We start from the raw sequence: 15,679 nt of genomic DNA, 5'->3' as shown, positions 1-15,679 counted from the left end.
TTCCAAATGGACTGGGATTAGTGTTAATCCTGCTAACCATATTAAGTTTAGGGTTAGAGTTAATCCTACAAAGACTATTTGGGATAGTATGAATGACCTGTCTACCCCTAAACCTAACCCGAACCATACCAACCCCATGATGATCATGATGCTGCCTAACCCCAGGCAGCCGAAGCCAATCCCGGCGGACATGGCTCTAAAGGGCACGAGGCAGGGCCCTGTGAGGACAACACGGCCGCCCTTGTCATACGTATAGTTGAGTTTCAGAGAGTTGCCCGTCTCCTTGTTCACGACCACAGATGGGATGTGTATCTGTATCCATTCCACCGTGCTGCGTTTGTATCCTATATCGATGTAATCGGGTGTACTGAGCGTCCCGTTCCAATCGATGTAAGCAGGTTTAATGAACGCCTCGTTCCAATCGTGAACAACAACTGCGGCCTTGTACCCGGCCCTCTGAGCATCGAGGACCCGAGCGACGAAGTCGCAGCCAGTGTGGCGTGACGGCCGCAAATCGTGCTCGATGAGCGCAATGTAACAGCTGCTGGAGGAGGGGGGCGGGGCAACAGGCTCACATGTGTTCTCTGTCCGTGCGTCAATGAGGAATCCCTTCAGGCCACCTTTAGGCGGATAGGGGAGCGCGTTCCAGTCGGTATGCGGGAGCCACCCGTCAAAGTTCCTGCTTTCATTGTCGGATGCGTAAGCGGTGATGCGGGCATCGACGGGCGATGAGGGCAGGCCCAGGATGGCGAGGAGCAGGAAGGTAACGGCAATGTTCCGTTTGGTCGACAGCATGGCTGTGAATTTCACTGCTAAACCTAAAGTCTAGTTCAATGCAATGAACTTTGAACTCTTGCTTGTTTAATGTCACAATGAATCCTGTTAGCAAACCACTCACACATTTATACATTTCAAAACTCTCCTCATGTTGGTGCATCACAGCTGCAAGCTCTTTGGGCATCATATTTGGATGACGTCATGATTGCGACCATAGGTCGCATTTACTATGAAATTGTTAATTTCCCGTCAGTCACTCATTATTCCCATACATGGGAATGCCCCCAAATAAGCCCAGGTCCCAGGTATCACGTGACATCGCTTCTCGCCCTTAGGGGTCTCACTGGTTACTATGTGGTTTGAGTTGAAATCTCCAAAAAGTGACAAAGAAAAAAATAAACAATCACCTCCCACTCCCAGAGTTGAAGTCTTTGGAAACGCTCCCAGTGTCTAACGTCTCTGTGTAAATAGGCAATACAGGGCAACATGTGGTCAAACATGTGACAACGTGTCCACTATTTCCCAAACTGGGAACCCATCGACAAAATAGAAGGAAAACAAACGGACCCTCTGCTGTTTGTTTCCCATAATTATTATGTTTTCCTTCCACTAATCCCCATGTACATACGATCTGAATGCCACTGCCGACAGATTCAGTAGTGCAGCTCGGAATCTGTTTTTGAGAGAATAACTATTAAAATACTTAACAGATAGGGGGAGTGTCACGATATGATACACAATATTGGGCTCACGATATCGATTCGATATGCCGCAGTGGTTCTCAAACCTTTTCATGTCAAGGACCCGCGTGGACCCCCATCTGAAAAGGTTTTATGCCAGGGACCACCAGCGGAGAAGATGGATGTTAAAAAAAATGCAAAGTTATTGAACATTTTCTAAAAATCGCAGATGTACAATCTCGTAGTGCGGCACAAAGTGATGCACTGTGAGCTTGTTGATCTGCTATTTTTGAACAGCCAACATTTATACATGGATAAAGTGGTTAGAAATTAGAATGTATGAACTTTTGCTGGGGACACCCTGCAACCTCTTTGAGAAGCACTGTGATATGGTGGTGGTTGTTGTTATTTTTCAATTTTTATCATCATTGGTCATCATCTTCAGTTTAAAAGTGCTTTAAATTTATAAGCACTTTACCAAGGAAGTGTAGCCTAGTTATTTTCAACAGCTCGAAAACCCTCAACAACCCTCAACTACCAATATCTAGCGACTTTACAGGAAAAACAAGCCCACATTTGCTTCTAATAAGCAGACGTGGCAACACTGTTCATAACGCAGTGTCTTGTGAAGCCATTTAATGTGACAAGCTTTGTACTGAGGCAGCCGTTTTCTTGTTTTTAATGGAAAGCCACGTCTAGCCCTGTGAGCTTTTATTCTCGCACACAATGGAACTGGTACTATTTTAAGAGTGCCATGTCCTCTTCTTTTCATTTAATATGCTGGCTAACATGTTACGTAACACCATGTAAAACACAAGTCTACATGGCATTATTCATGTTGTGTACCATCGCTGTCGGTGAAAACAAGCTTTCAGGAAATGGAAATATGAACCTTTTTTTCAATAGATCCAATGTAGTTATTATTTAGTCACATCTTCTTGTTAATGCTTTTAATTGATTTAATATTCATAAAAAAACAGACATACTTAACCCACTTTCATTTTCACTGTTTTGAATAGTCAATATACAAGTTCCTTGTAGTGCGCCTATTTTTGCAACTGAAAGCACGTCACTCTTGTATGACAAAATTGGGCATTAATTTACCAATGTAACGGTAACCAGAACGGAACCTAGTTGACACTTTTCAGCGGAAACACTCGACCCCAGCGATTCTTGTATTAGTTTTACTGAGGTTAAGGTTAGGAATTGTTTTACTGAGGGAGGGTACGTTTAGGAATGCATGGTGGCAACCATTCCGATTTGACCGGGTTGGAGATACAAGGTTTCTGCCTGACAGCAGTGATATTCATTTTGTGAATGTATCCTTAGGGTAACTTCTTCCAGAACATTGGTTCCATCACCGTGTTTGCTGTGTTCGGAACGGCCATCTCTGCCTTCATTGTAGGAGGGGGCATCTACTTTCTTGGACAGGTGAGTGTGTGTGTGTGTGTGTGAGTGTGTGTGTGTGCGTGAGTGAGTGTGTGCGCATGTGTTTTGTTTATTTAGCATTAGCAGAAATGGTTCATATTTTTTTTTACATTTATTTTTATCTTAATGTTTTTCCTACGTTCTAATTCCATGGGAGAAATTCAGCTTTATCCAGCGGATGGCTACTCAGACTGATAAGTGTCTTGCACCTCGACACATTTTTTCTTTTCTTTTCTTTAAAAAAAAACCCATCTTCATATAATTGGTCCTCACTAATGTTCATGATAAAATACCACAATTGTTTTCTACTCAGTCGGTGTCTCATAGGAGGGCTCTGGGCAGTTCAGAAACCCGTCCACCAGTGACACCACCAGATTTTTTTTAAACAAGATTTCTTTATTTTATTTATTATTTAGATTTGTATTGTCGAGAGAACAATGGCTTCCATTATTACATTGCTTTTCTTATCTTTTCTATCTTTCTTTACTTTTCTTTATCCCACTATTTTTGCAACCAGTGTCAATTATCTTATGCGCTAGATGCTCTATGCCAACCTGGGGAGAGCAACGAACTGACCTCATGCTTCATGCGTTTTTGTTCTTGCTTAATGTAAGTCGCTCTGGATTAAGAGCGTCTGCTAAATGCCTAAATTGTAAATTGTATGAAAAAAGTGGTGAAGTGGTAAATGAATTAAAAAAAAATCACTCCTGTGTGAAGGGAGGGGTGCTCTTATAATCATACATCATCTTATTCTGGCCAATCACAATTTGCATCCTCACTTCTCTGTGTCTACAACATGGTGCATCGCGACTCATTGCAAGCTTATAGATCTGCAATGTTCACTAGTTTGGGTCCCGGGGAGACATCACATTTCTATTTTGGGTCTCAAACTGAAAAGTTTAGTGCTCAGTGCACTAAGCTATGGCTGCCCCTAAAGTTAACCACTATGACAAATATGCCCTATGAGTATATATTCTTCTTCATTTGATGAATAATACAAATGGCCGATCTACGAGCTCACAACGTGATGCAATGCACTGCGTTTGTGAGTTTGTAGTTTGGCTATTTTTGCTCTTTTTTACACTGTAAGGAAAGAACTGCAACTTTGCTTTGGCCTAGCAGTATAACCCTCCAGACTGTCCGATTAGAGACAGCTAAATTCCTTCTTCTTTATCAGAGTAACACAAAGATATAACCTGGCCAATGCAGATACTGAAAGAGATTTGTGAGAATAGCCACACCATGTTGCATTGATCTTTTTCTTGCCGATTCTATAGATACTGTACTGACATGTGACTAGGCTAATTTGTGTGTGTGTGTGTGTGTGTGTGTGTGTGTGTGTGTGTGTGTGTGTGCGTGCGTGTGCGTGTGCGCGCGCGCGCCATTCTCTCCCAGGCTGATGTGATCTACAAGATGACCATGACAGACAGGTGAGTGTGCTGCTCCACTTTCTAAGAGAGTAGAATTGAAAACACATGATCATATTATTAAAGATGTGCCTTGCGTGACTTCTCCACGTGCGTACTGTGCGGGTGTGCGTATGCCTGGTGGCGGTACTGTAAGGAGTTCCCAATGCAACTATGACGAAATATGGTGTGTGTTGTCTAACCATAATGGCCATCAATTGGTCAGCTCCATATATGGGCATATATTCTGATGATGACATCTGGGATCTCCATTTATGGGCGTAAAGGGACATGGTACAGATACAGATTTATTTTCAGATCTTACAAAGATGGCAGATCTACAAGATGACACCATTATGTAGATCCATTATTTTCACTTTTGGTCTTTTTTTTTTGAGTGGTGCAAACCACTCCAACAACTGGCTTTGTACCCGTGTACCCGTGTTTGTTCGTACCAAAAAAACAAGCATGGTTGCTATGGTTAGTGTGTGTTCAGATTTTAGCTATCCACGATTTAACTTGCTAAGATGATAGCATCATGGTCCATAGCTACGCCTACTGAAAGGCCACAACTGCACATAGAGTATGTCTTTACTCAAACTGTCTAAATAATATAACTCAGGTGTCTTTTATACTTTTATTGTCGTTTAACAAACATACATTTAAACACATGAACTATTTATCTAGGGTTGGTTTAAGGGTTAGTTTTAACCCAGTTTAGGTTAGACGTTTAGTTAGTTTTAACTAGTTGGTTAGTTAGGTTCGTTTAGTTTCGTTTAGTTAGGTAAAAAACCTGCATAAATGAGACAATATACATAGCATTCGTCAATTACAGGCAGGTTACAACACATGGATAACACATTATTCATTGATTATTAATAGTTTGCATTATGTATCAATAATTACCATTGGTCTAATGTGAGTTGTTGTTCGTCATGTCCATGTGGTTACATGAGGTTGGATTCTTCGTAGTTGGATTGGAATCTGACTGCTAGAAACTGGCGCAAGGCCATTTAAAACCTTTGTTTCCTTAGACCCGCCCTGTTGGGCAGGTTCACATCAGCTAACATTCAATTGGCTGCTGCACCATTGCCTTACTATTGGTTGAAAGACCAGGAAGTATCACAACTGACATGTGCTTTGACATGGCCGGAGCACCCTGCTGTGAGGTTTACTGTAGCCATGACTATATGGTAATTACATAGGCTGGGGGAATGGTCTATTTCCCCACTCTACTCTCAACTGGTTTATGAGAGTTTAGGGTTTAACACATTAATCATTTACATTCCTTTTAGGCACTGGACATCTCCACCTTAGATAATGCAGGCATAATGTTTTATAGTTAAACACAGTCATTGGGACATGTTGTTGCTCTTCACCGACATATTTATTAAACATTAACACATCCCAATATCCTGGATATTTCCACACCCCCCGCAAGAACCTATTCATAAACCTATTGAAGAGGTTCTTCAAACACTCATTTCGTTTATAAAGGGTTTGGTTTTCGACACATTGATTATCTGCCGAGGGGGGGGGGTTTGATAAACACAAAGCCATTTTCACCTGGTTGAAAGCCAGGAGGAAAATGGGAAATCACCCCTGAATCAAATGACATTTCAGCTTGCTTGGAATCAGAGGCTGGAATAGACATTGACTTTGGAGTAGTTATACTATGATTAGCTTAACATGCCTTTGAACTGACTGGTTAAGGAATTATAATATTGTTCTTTGTTTTATCTTTTCAGAATTAGTTACTCATTCTAAGGTTCCTGTTTGTTTCCTTACTTGTAATTCTGTTATAATTTGATTCCACTTTGTTCAAACAAATACCTTGACTTGTGATATCTTCGTGGATCACTACTTAATTTGTTACATTTTAGAAGCAGGTTGGTTCCTGCCATTTATTACCCCTCATAAACTTGCTTGGTCCTGAGCAGATTGGAGATAGATTTCACAAGGGTTCTGGTTTACTTTACTGTCTTTTTCGTAAAAGCCCTTGGATTTTGTGTGTTTAGTAACTAATGTGTAATTTAGCATGGCACTTCAACTGGCCTGCAAACTTAACAAAGTCATCACATTTCAAACATTGATACATTTGCCCCTGTCATTGACATGGGCCGTTGTCAGTTTGTGTGTGTGGCATCTAGGTGTCACAATTTACACCTTCCATCCAGGCTTTTCCCTTGCTGGAAAGGAAGAGGTTAACATGGTATAACCAAACATTAATTCACCCCAGGACTTATGAGTTACTTTTTACACTTGTTGGCTTGTACTTGTCAACCGGGGAATTTTCTTGGTACCTGTTAATTTTGTTAAAGAAATCACACAAACCACAACACATTTCCCATTGTCTCTTACATTTTGCAATGGGTCCCACTTCGTTTTGCTGGACAAGTCACTTTGTCAGCCTGGTGGCCTGGCCCCCCTCCATGTGTTAGGGGGGGGTGTGTGTGTGTGTGTGTGTGTGTGTGTGTGCGCATTCGGAGGACTTCTGCCTTGCGCTTCTTCCATTTGCTGGAGGGGGGTTTGTTGTGTGTGCGCGTGTGCGCGCGTTCGCATTCGGACTTCCTGCCTTGCGTTTGGAGGGGGGGGGGTTTGCTCTGTGTGTGCGCGCTCCCCCAATCCTTGTGGTGGCCAACTCCCCTTCGTTGGGGGGAGCTGGTGTGTGTCCTGGCCCCCCTCCCTGTGTTAGGGGGGGGCAGGCATGTGTGTGTGTGCGTTCGTCATTCATGACGTAACTGGCATTGACTGCATCTTTTCATTTTAACTTTCCCTCTGCCATCGGTGCCATCGGCAGGTTTTATTGTGACCTTACCGATGGCTGCAGGGCTTGTGATGGAGAGCGCTGCTTTGCAAAGCTTTCCCCAGCTTCCACATGGTTTGGCTGTGGGCGGTCCCCCCAGCTGACCACCTTTACCCTCGCCGGACGGAAGGGGATACGTTGTGGTGGTCGCTGTTGTGGGGTGGACTACCGCAGTGGTTGCTGGCATGGGTAGGCATAGCAGGGCGATCGTCGCAGACTCCGCCCTGGTGAAACTCAAGGGCTTATGCCTTGACAGGGTGGATTCTGTGGGTGTCAGGCCGCTGCTTGCACTGGTGGAGGACGGTTTCGTCTCACCTAGGTCTGCCGCTCTGATGTCATCTCGCCCTTCCGAGGCGAGGGATTGCTGTGGCGTGTGCCACTGTTCTGTGGCGGTCGACTTCCTGTTGTCTCCCGCGACGGACGCCGTGACAGCGTGCGCTGTGCTGGCCCCGGCAGCTCTCTGGGTGGTTTCTTCCTTTGGACTCACCCTGGCCTCCGGTGCTGCTGACCTGGCGTAGTCTTCTGGTAGGACACAGCAGGTTCCCTGCCGTTCTGGTGTCCCGTTGAGAGCCTGGTTCTCCCCCGCTGACTTAGTGGCAAGCCCCCCTGGGGCTCGCTGGGTGACGTCATCTGTTGGTAGGACACAGCAGGTTCCCTGCTGTTCTGGTGTCGCTTTGGGGGGAGCTTGGTTGTCCTCCGCTGACGTAGTGGCGAGCCCCCCTGGGGCTCGCTGGGTGACGTCATCTGTTGGGGTGAGAGTGCGGTCAGGCGTCTGTCGCCTCCCGTCCGTTTCTTCCCCCATCGAGGTGACGTCTCTGGTGTAGTCTTCCTTGACCTCTCCGACCTTCTGCTCCGCTGCTGTGACCTGGATCCTTTGTGTTAGTGACCCTATTTTTATTTGCCCTAGATCGTGGTCAGCCTGAGCGGCTTGCAGGTTAAGCCTGTCTCTTCCTCGGACAAGCTTTTTATAGTCAGAGAGCATTTGAATTGACCTTTTCGGACTTATTAAGGATTTGGTGTCCTGTAATATTAAATTCAAAACATCGAGAGCTTTATCTAATGCATTTGATGCTATTGGTTCCCTCGTCTCTGAACTAATCAATTTGTTTATTGTGTCAGACAAGTTTGACCATTGCGGTTCCACTTGTAACCACACTGAATCCAGTAACAATTTCCTCATGTTATAGTATTTAGTCGTGCAGTCATGGAGCTCACTATTTACTTGCAAAGCATTTTGTGATAAATTAGCTTCTTTCAATTCCTCGGAATAGTCGCTATAGCTATCCGCTAACTTCCCGTAAGCTATTTTGAGCCTACCAAATGTGTCCGCTTTTGCGGTGTTGGGAGATTTTCGTGACAGACTTATTTCACACTCAGCCGCTAAATTATTGAATATTGATTGCGCCCCTTTGCTTCTAACTTTTAACTCGTTGATTAAAGCCATCCTTACTTCACCTATCAAACTTATGAATCTTTGGGATTTTAGTAAGCGCTCTCACGGTTTTATAGTTTTATAGCATTGACACAGGGGATTTTAGCCAGTTTAGCGTTTACAGTATTTTTCCTTCTGTTACGGTTCTGGTCTAATTTAAGCTGGGTATCATAGTTAAAAGTGGTTTCACATTCATTGCTAATAAAACCTGCCTCCCTTATCACTCAATTAGTTTTAGCCTTAGTGGTTAGTGCTGTCCTAGCTCCATTTATTTACAAGCCTATTGCATGTGCCTCTTGTGGGGTCACAATTAGCATTTGGGCTTGTCTTTTGACTTCCCCCCACCCCTTGCTGATAGCAGGAGTGAGAGTGGCCTCTATATTGAGCCCTGTTGTTTACCAAACTCTACCCTCCCCCGCACTTAAGGCTAGGATGGAGAGTCTTCTAGAGAGTAGAGGCAAGTTGCCATTTTGTCCTGTTGTTGCCTATTTACTCTGCCCTTCCCCCGCTCATGGCTAGGTTTTAGAAGTGTTTCAGAGTAGAAGGCACCAGACAATAGGCTAATGGTTTTAGCAAATTAGCTTTGCTCTGGCGGCCATTTTCCCCTGGTTGAAAGCCAGGAGGAAACTGGGAACAATAATGGCCCAGCTCTTAGTTACAATAATCACTCCTGAATCAAATGACATTTCAGCTTGCTTGGAATCAGAGGCTGGAATAGACATTGACTCTGGAGTAGTCATTAAAACCCAGAACTTGGATCACATTGTCGCCTGTGTTTAGGTTAGCAACCTTTTAGCTTTACAGTAACGCTTTTTATCCTATGGTTTGCTGGCTTCTTCAGAGCTCTGTGCTAAACTGGACTTTTAGCTATGTACTGATTTACGCTGGAGTTACTTTGTTAATGCCTGTGGTTAGTACATCAGGCTATTTACCATCTATGCTTGAGACTTTGCGTCTGAGCTGTGGCGTCTATGAACCGTGCTTTGAACTATTTAAGTTACAAGGCTGGTTTAAAATTGTTAGTAAAGTTACAGCGATTAAGTTGATAATTGCACACTAACCGTGCTCATTTGGAGCGTTTGTTTTAGTAAAGTTTACCGCGATTATTACAATAATCGCACCGTATGGTTTTTTACTCATTTGGAGTTTTTGTTTTAGTAAAGTTTACCGCGATTACGATAGTAATCGCACGCTATGGTTTTTTACTCCGTTTGGAGTAAAAACCTTGCTCATTTTGAGCGTTTGTTTTAGTAAGTTAACCGCGATTATGACAATAATCGCACCGTATGGTTTTTTACTGATTTGGAGTTTTTGTTTTAGTAAAGTTTACAGCGATTACGATAGTAATCGCACGCTATGGTTTTTTACTCCGTTTGGAGTAAAAACCTTGCTCATTTTGAGCGTTTGTTTTAGTAAGTTAACCGCGATTATGACAATAATCGCACCGTATGGTTTTTTACTCATTTGGAGTTTTTGTTTTAGTAAAGTTTACCGCGATTACGATAGTAATCGCACGCTATGGTTTTTTACTCCGTTTGGAGTAAAAACCTTGCTCATTTTGAGCGTTTGTTTTAGTAAGTTAACCGCGATTATGACAATAATCGCACCGTATGGTTTTTTACTGATTTGGAGTTTTTGTTTTAGTAAAGTTTACAGCGATTACGATAGTAATCGCACGCTATGGTTTTTTACTCCGTTTGGAGTAAAAACCTTGCTCATTTTGAGCGTTTGTTTTAGTAAGTTAACCGCGATTATGACAATAATCGCACCGTATGGTTTTTTACTGTTCAGTAGGCGTAGCTATGGACCATGATGCTATCATCTTAGCAAGTTAAATCGTGGATAGCTAAAATCTGAACAGTGTGTGACGTCACTGACATAGCTGATCAGACTATATAAGACCTTGCACCACTCAGTTCACACGGGTGTGATTTTTGTATTACCCTTTATCGCGTGTGTGTGTGTGTGTGTGTGTGTGTGTGTGTGTGTGTGTGTGTGTGTGTGTGTGTGTGTGTGTGTGTGTGTGTGTGTGTGTGTGTGTGTGTGTGTGTGTGTGTGTGTGTGTGCGCGTGCGATCATCTGTCTGCACAGCTCTTCTGTCTAGAAGAAGTGCTATAGTAGCACTTTCAAGACAATTTCCTTTTTAGCAAAGAGGAAGCAGCATTGTCCTGGCTGAGGGGTCACAGCAGCCAAAGAGCTGACGGTGAGAGCAGAGCACAGTCAATCTTAGAAGGTGGATGCCAGGCCATTGGCATCCAGTCGAGGAATTTGGGCTGGGTTAATTAAGCAAAACTATATCAAAACCTATAGCCATAGCTGACTGGAAACATTCGATTTAGCCATTTCTTTAGTTTTAGTTAACGGAAATAACCCTGGGAATCATTTGAGAGGGAGGAGAGACAGGAGGGGTTTAGAGACTGCTGGTTCTGTTTGATTGAATCGAATCTGTATTAATAGGTTTGTTAACCGTGCTGAAAGGATAACCTCAGAGGCCTTGTTTCCATTGTGGTCCATACTCAATTCATCAGTAATAATAATAAAGCTTTATTTATATAGCACCTTTTAAGAACAAGTCACAAAGTGCTTAACAGAAATATATAGAGAAAAACATGGATCAAAAAGGCATAGAATACAATAGAAGAGATTTGTCGAGAACATAATAGAAGATAACAATAAAAAATAAAAGAATCACATGGGTGATGGGCTAAATGCAGCTCTGTAAACATTTATTTAAATTTAAATTTTTAAATGCGACACAGACTCGGTAATACAATACAATATCATTCCACATTATGATGGCCACATAGTAGTAAGCATTTTGCCCCATGTTTGAGCCGGATTTTGGAGGAACGATTATTGTATATTAACACATTTTTGCTGGTCCCCCTGGTAGTGGTACCCCCCCAAGGACCCCTGGCTGGGGGTCCCCAGACACCACTTTGAGAACCACTGCTCTAGAGAACACTATGCCTGTTTGTAAATACATCAAACATGCGATTATAATCCATCTGTAATGGATAAAGCCTTGGCCTGCAAGAGAGGTCATCAGGTGGTCCCCAACCTTCTTAAAGTGTTTCGACCCTTATATGCCAGAGGCAAGAGGAGGCTCTCTCTGCATTGTGTGTTCTTAGGGGATTGCAGGCACTAAGAGGTCTATAGGGCTGTGGTTTGCTTCCTGCCTAGGGTCCTCCTACGTCTCACCAGACTGTTTGTCTGTGCGGTGCAATACATTACCAGCTCTAAGGAGATAAGGAGAGGTTCAGTGATGACAGATGATACTTGTTGGGTTTGAAGTCACCTAGTAGAATGGGAGGAATGCCATCTTCTGTGAAGGAGCTGATAAAGAGTGTCCAGCTCTGGAGCACAATGATGGGAAAGAGAGGGACGGTCGGTTGGCGGCGGGGGGGGGGGGGGGGGGCAGGGGGGGCTTGTGGCCAAGTGAAAGTTGAGAAGGTGCTGACGACCTTTGGGAAAATAGTAAAAAGAAGTGTCTCACACACACTGGCTTCATAGTATTCATGCATTAATGCATTCATTCATTCATTCATTCATTCATTCATTCATTCATTCATTGTTTATTTAATAATCATTTCGACCTGTTACGGCCAACAGACCGTAACGTTAATCAAATCAAATAAATGAAAACAAATCGCTATGTGACACATTGTTCATCTTTTTAAGTGAAAGATGAGAAACATTAGGAACACTGTACAGAAATTCACTTGGCTGAGACACGAGAGGGCAATACGGTACCTGATGCACCGAGAATTGGACCTGACCTCCAGATACGAGGACCTAAAGGATCAGCTAAGACGCAACAACATGAGAATATACCGGGTCGCAGAAAAAAGTGAGGGAAAGGACATGAAATAATTTGTGAAAGAACTTATTAAAGAAGTCCTCCAGCCGAATATGCCTAAAGTGAACTTACACTTTGAACGAGCTCATAGAGCTCTTAGAGCTAAATCAAGCAACCCCAATGCTGCACCAAGGTCCATTATTGTTACATTTCTGGACTTCAATGCCAAGGAAGCGGTCCTGAAACAAGCGTGGAGACAAAAACAGATGCTGTACAAAGAGCAACCCATATATTTTGACCACGACTATTCACCAGTTCTGCAAAAGAAGAGAATGCAAATAAGGGACGTGGTCTACCAACTAAAACAGAAGGACATCAAGGCAAAATGCATCTACCCGGCACAAATAAAAATAACAACGGAGGATGACGAGAAGACCTACACGACGCTCGCTGACGCTGCCCCGGTACTCCAGGAGTTGGGGATCCAACTAGGGATGCCAAACGACTCATATTTGGCCAATCGATAAATCGAGGCCGCAAATCGACGAGTCGATCGACTTTTTTTCCTATTTATTTTCCATTATTTTTTATTTTTTTATTTTTGTTGTTGCTGCGCAGCAGTTGAGGAGAACGCAACTATGCATTCCTTTAAGCAACACAACTTCTGCAGCTGCATCCATATGTTTAGAATTTGCATCAATGATCAAAGCCCAATAATAAAAAATAAACTTTATTTTGTAAACAACGACACTGAAGGAGCAGCGGCGCTATCGGCTGCTATGCTATCAGCTAGTCCCAACTCAAGTGTCTGCAGCAGCCTGTCACAAGTCCCGTAATGAACTGATACGGGACGCACGTTGTTCCGTATTTTAATGTCGGGTCGGGGAATAAATACAGTATGAATGACGGCGGGACTTATTTGACAACGCTGTCCTGCTTTCTTCACGAGAAGAGAAGAGCGCTCACAGCTCAGAACAGAGCGGACCTGTCTTTGAGCGTGAGCAATGCGAACCTGGGGTCTGGGGGCTCAGAGCTGCAGCCATTGGCTCATGATACGAGCACACGACCAATGGGACAGAGCATTCAGTGTTGCTAAGATACCCTTCCCCTTCACCCCACACCCTTGGACGATGGCGCTGTAACTGCAGCCAGGGCATGCATGTGAGGTGCGGCGCTGACAGGCGCAAAAAAATAAAAAATAAAATAAAAACGATTTTTCGACTCATACGTTTTTGAGTCGCGGAAGGCATGAGTCGAAAATCGAGTCGATTTTCAACTTTTTTCAACATCCCTAGATCCAACGAGAGCAGATGGAAAAGGAGTTGATGGAGCACGGATGGAACATCGCGGTGATATGATTGGTGACCATACCCATATATTTTGGTATAGTCTGGTGACCACCGGAGAGGCGGGTGACAGCCGGAATGTAGACGGCACCCTGGGAGCAGTATGGGTTGGCGCCCCAGCCTACATCCTCCGTGAGGAGGAAGCCCAAAAAACCTTTGTGAGGCCTTTAGGAGGGCCATTCGAGCCGCAAGCGGAGCCTGCAGTACAACCGTTGCCCAGGTGGAGCCTGCAAAACCATTGCGGCTCAAGAATCCACCACTCCTGAATGAAGTGTCTGGTGCTGGAGGTCTGGTGCAACGCACAGGTCCTGGCTGTACTCGGGTGAGAACAGGAGTGGACCTGGTGAGACGTAGGAGGGGCCCGGACTGGAGTCAACCCACAGAGCCTAGTCCCTCCACTTGCCAGAATTGTGCCTCCCAGTCCCGGCAGAGTAGTTCCGGAGTGTGTGGCCCTGGTCTTTCCCTAGTGGGTCTGATCGAGGTTAGCTACTGCGACGTAAATCGGGATTTGATCACCCCGGCTGGGTCACCTGAGTGAGGGGTATGATGTTCGCAAGACCCGAAACCCTGATGATCTTGGGATACATCACTGACGATACGTCCCAGGTGCATCCATGCGATGTATTTTCGTTCTGTATACAAATGTATGTAGATATGAGTGCATGTATGCTTCTTTAGAGTGTAATGTCACTTATTTAGCTTTTACACTTTAAAAAAATGAACTGAGAGAAAATGAACATCTTATAATATGAAACAAATTGCCTGTAAATGTACTACTGTAAGTAATTCTGTACCATTGTGTTCCATTGGGTTCAGTGACGTTATGACAGGGGTAGCAGTGTTCCATTGGGTTCAGTGACGTTATGACAGGGGTAGCAGTGTTCCATTGGGTTCAGTGGTGTTATGACAGGGGTAGCAGTGTTCCATTGGGTTCAGTGGCGTTATGACAGAGGTAGCAGTGTTCCATTGGGTTCAGTGACGTTATGACAGAGGTAGCAGTGTTCCATTGGGTTCAGTGTTAAGTTGTAGTGTTATGACAGGGGTAGCAGTGTTCCATTGGGTTCAGTGGCGTTATGACGGAGGTAGCAGTGTTCCATTGGGTTCAGTGGCGTTATGACAGGGGTAGCAGTGTTCCATTGGGTTCAGTGGCGTTATGACAGAGGTAGCAGTGTTCCATTGGGTTCAGGGACGTTATGACAGAGGTAGCAGTGTTCCATTGGGTTCAGTGGCGTTATGACAGAGGTAGCAGTGTTCCATTGGGTTCAGTGTTAAGTTGTAGCGTTATGACAGGCGTAGCAGTGTTCCATTGGGTTCAGTGTTAAGTTGTAGCGTTATGACAGAGGTAGCAGTGTTCCATTGGGTTCAGTGTTAAGTTGTAGCGTTATGACAGAGGTAGCAGTGTTCCATTGGGTTCAGTGTTAAGTTGTAGCGTTATGACAGAGGTAGCAGTGCTCCATTGGGTTCAGTGGCGTTATGACAGGGGTAGCAGTGCTCCATTGGGTTCAGTGGCGTTATGACAGGGGTAGCAGTGTTCCATTGGGTTCAGTGGCGTTATGACAGAGGTAGCAGTGTTCCATTGGGTTCAGTGGCGTTATGACAGGGGTAGCAGTGTTCCATTGGGTTCAGTGGTGTTATGACAGGGGTAGCAGTGTTCCATTGGGTTCAGTGGCGTTATGACAGAGGTAGCAGTGTTCCATTGGGTTCAGTGGCGTTATGACAGAGGTAGCAGTGTTCCATTGGGTTCAGTGGCGTTATGACAGGGGTAGCAGTGTTCCATTGGGTTCAGTGGCGTTATGACAGGGGTAGCAGTGTTCCATTGGGTTCAGTGGCGTTATGACAGGGGTAGCAGTGTTCCATTGGGTTCAGTGGCGTTATGACGGAGGTAGCAGTGTTCCATTGGGTTCAGTGGCGTTATGACAGGGGTAGCAGTGTTCCATTGGGTTCAGTGGCGTTATGACAGAGGTAGCAGTGTTCCATTGGGTTCAGTGGCGTTATGACAGAGGTA

At 44.3% G+C, this 15,679-nt stretch overlaps 1 protein-coding gene across 2 annotated transcripts in view; it reads left to right on the top strand.

Annotated features, from left to right (window-relative positions):
* Nucleotides 1-15,679, top strand: part of slc9a8 (solute carrier family 9 member 8) — a 75,870-nt gene that overhangs the window by 34,178 nt on the left and 26,013 nt on the right. For both annotated transcript variants that reach the window (XR_013788836.1, XM_079492903.1), the window contains exons 6-7: nt 2,787-2,888; nt 4,281-4,315. Coding sequence is in view for 1 of the 2 variants with exons in the window: in XM_079492903.1 (XP_079349029.1) it covers nt 2,787-2,888; nt 4,281-4,315 (137 nt within the window). In the remaining variant the exon portion in view is untranslated. The remainder of the gene's footprint in view (nt 1-2,786; nt 2,889-4,280; nt 4,316-15,679) is intronic.

The sequence above is a fragment of the Electrona antarctica genome, assembly GCF_951216825.1.
Source record: "Electrona antarctica genome assembly, chromosome: 2".
Classification (NCBI taxonomy): domain Eukaryota; kingdom Metazoa; phylum Chordata; class Actinopteri; order Myctophiformes; family Myctophidae; genus Electrona; species Electrona antarctica.
The sequence above is the reverse complement of the archived record's forward strand: the minus strand, read 5'-3'. Positions and strand labels throughout refer to the sequence as shown.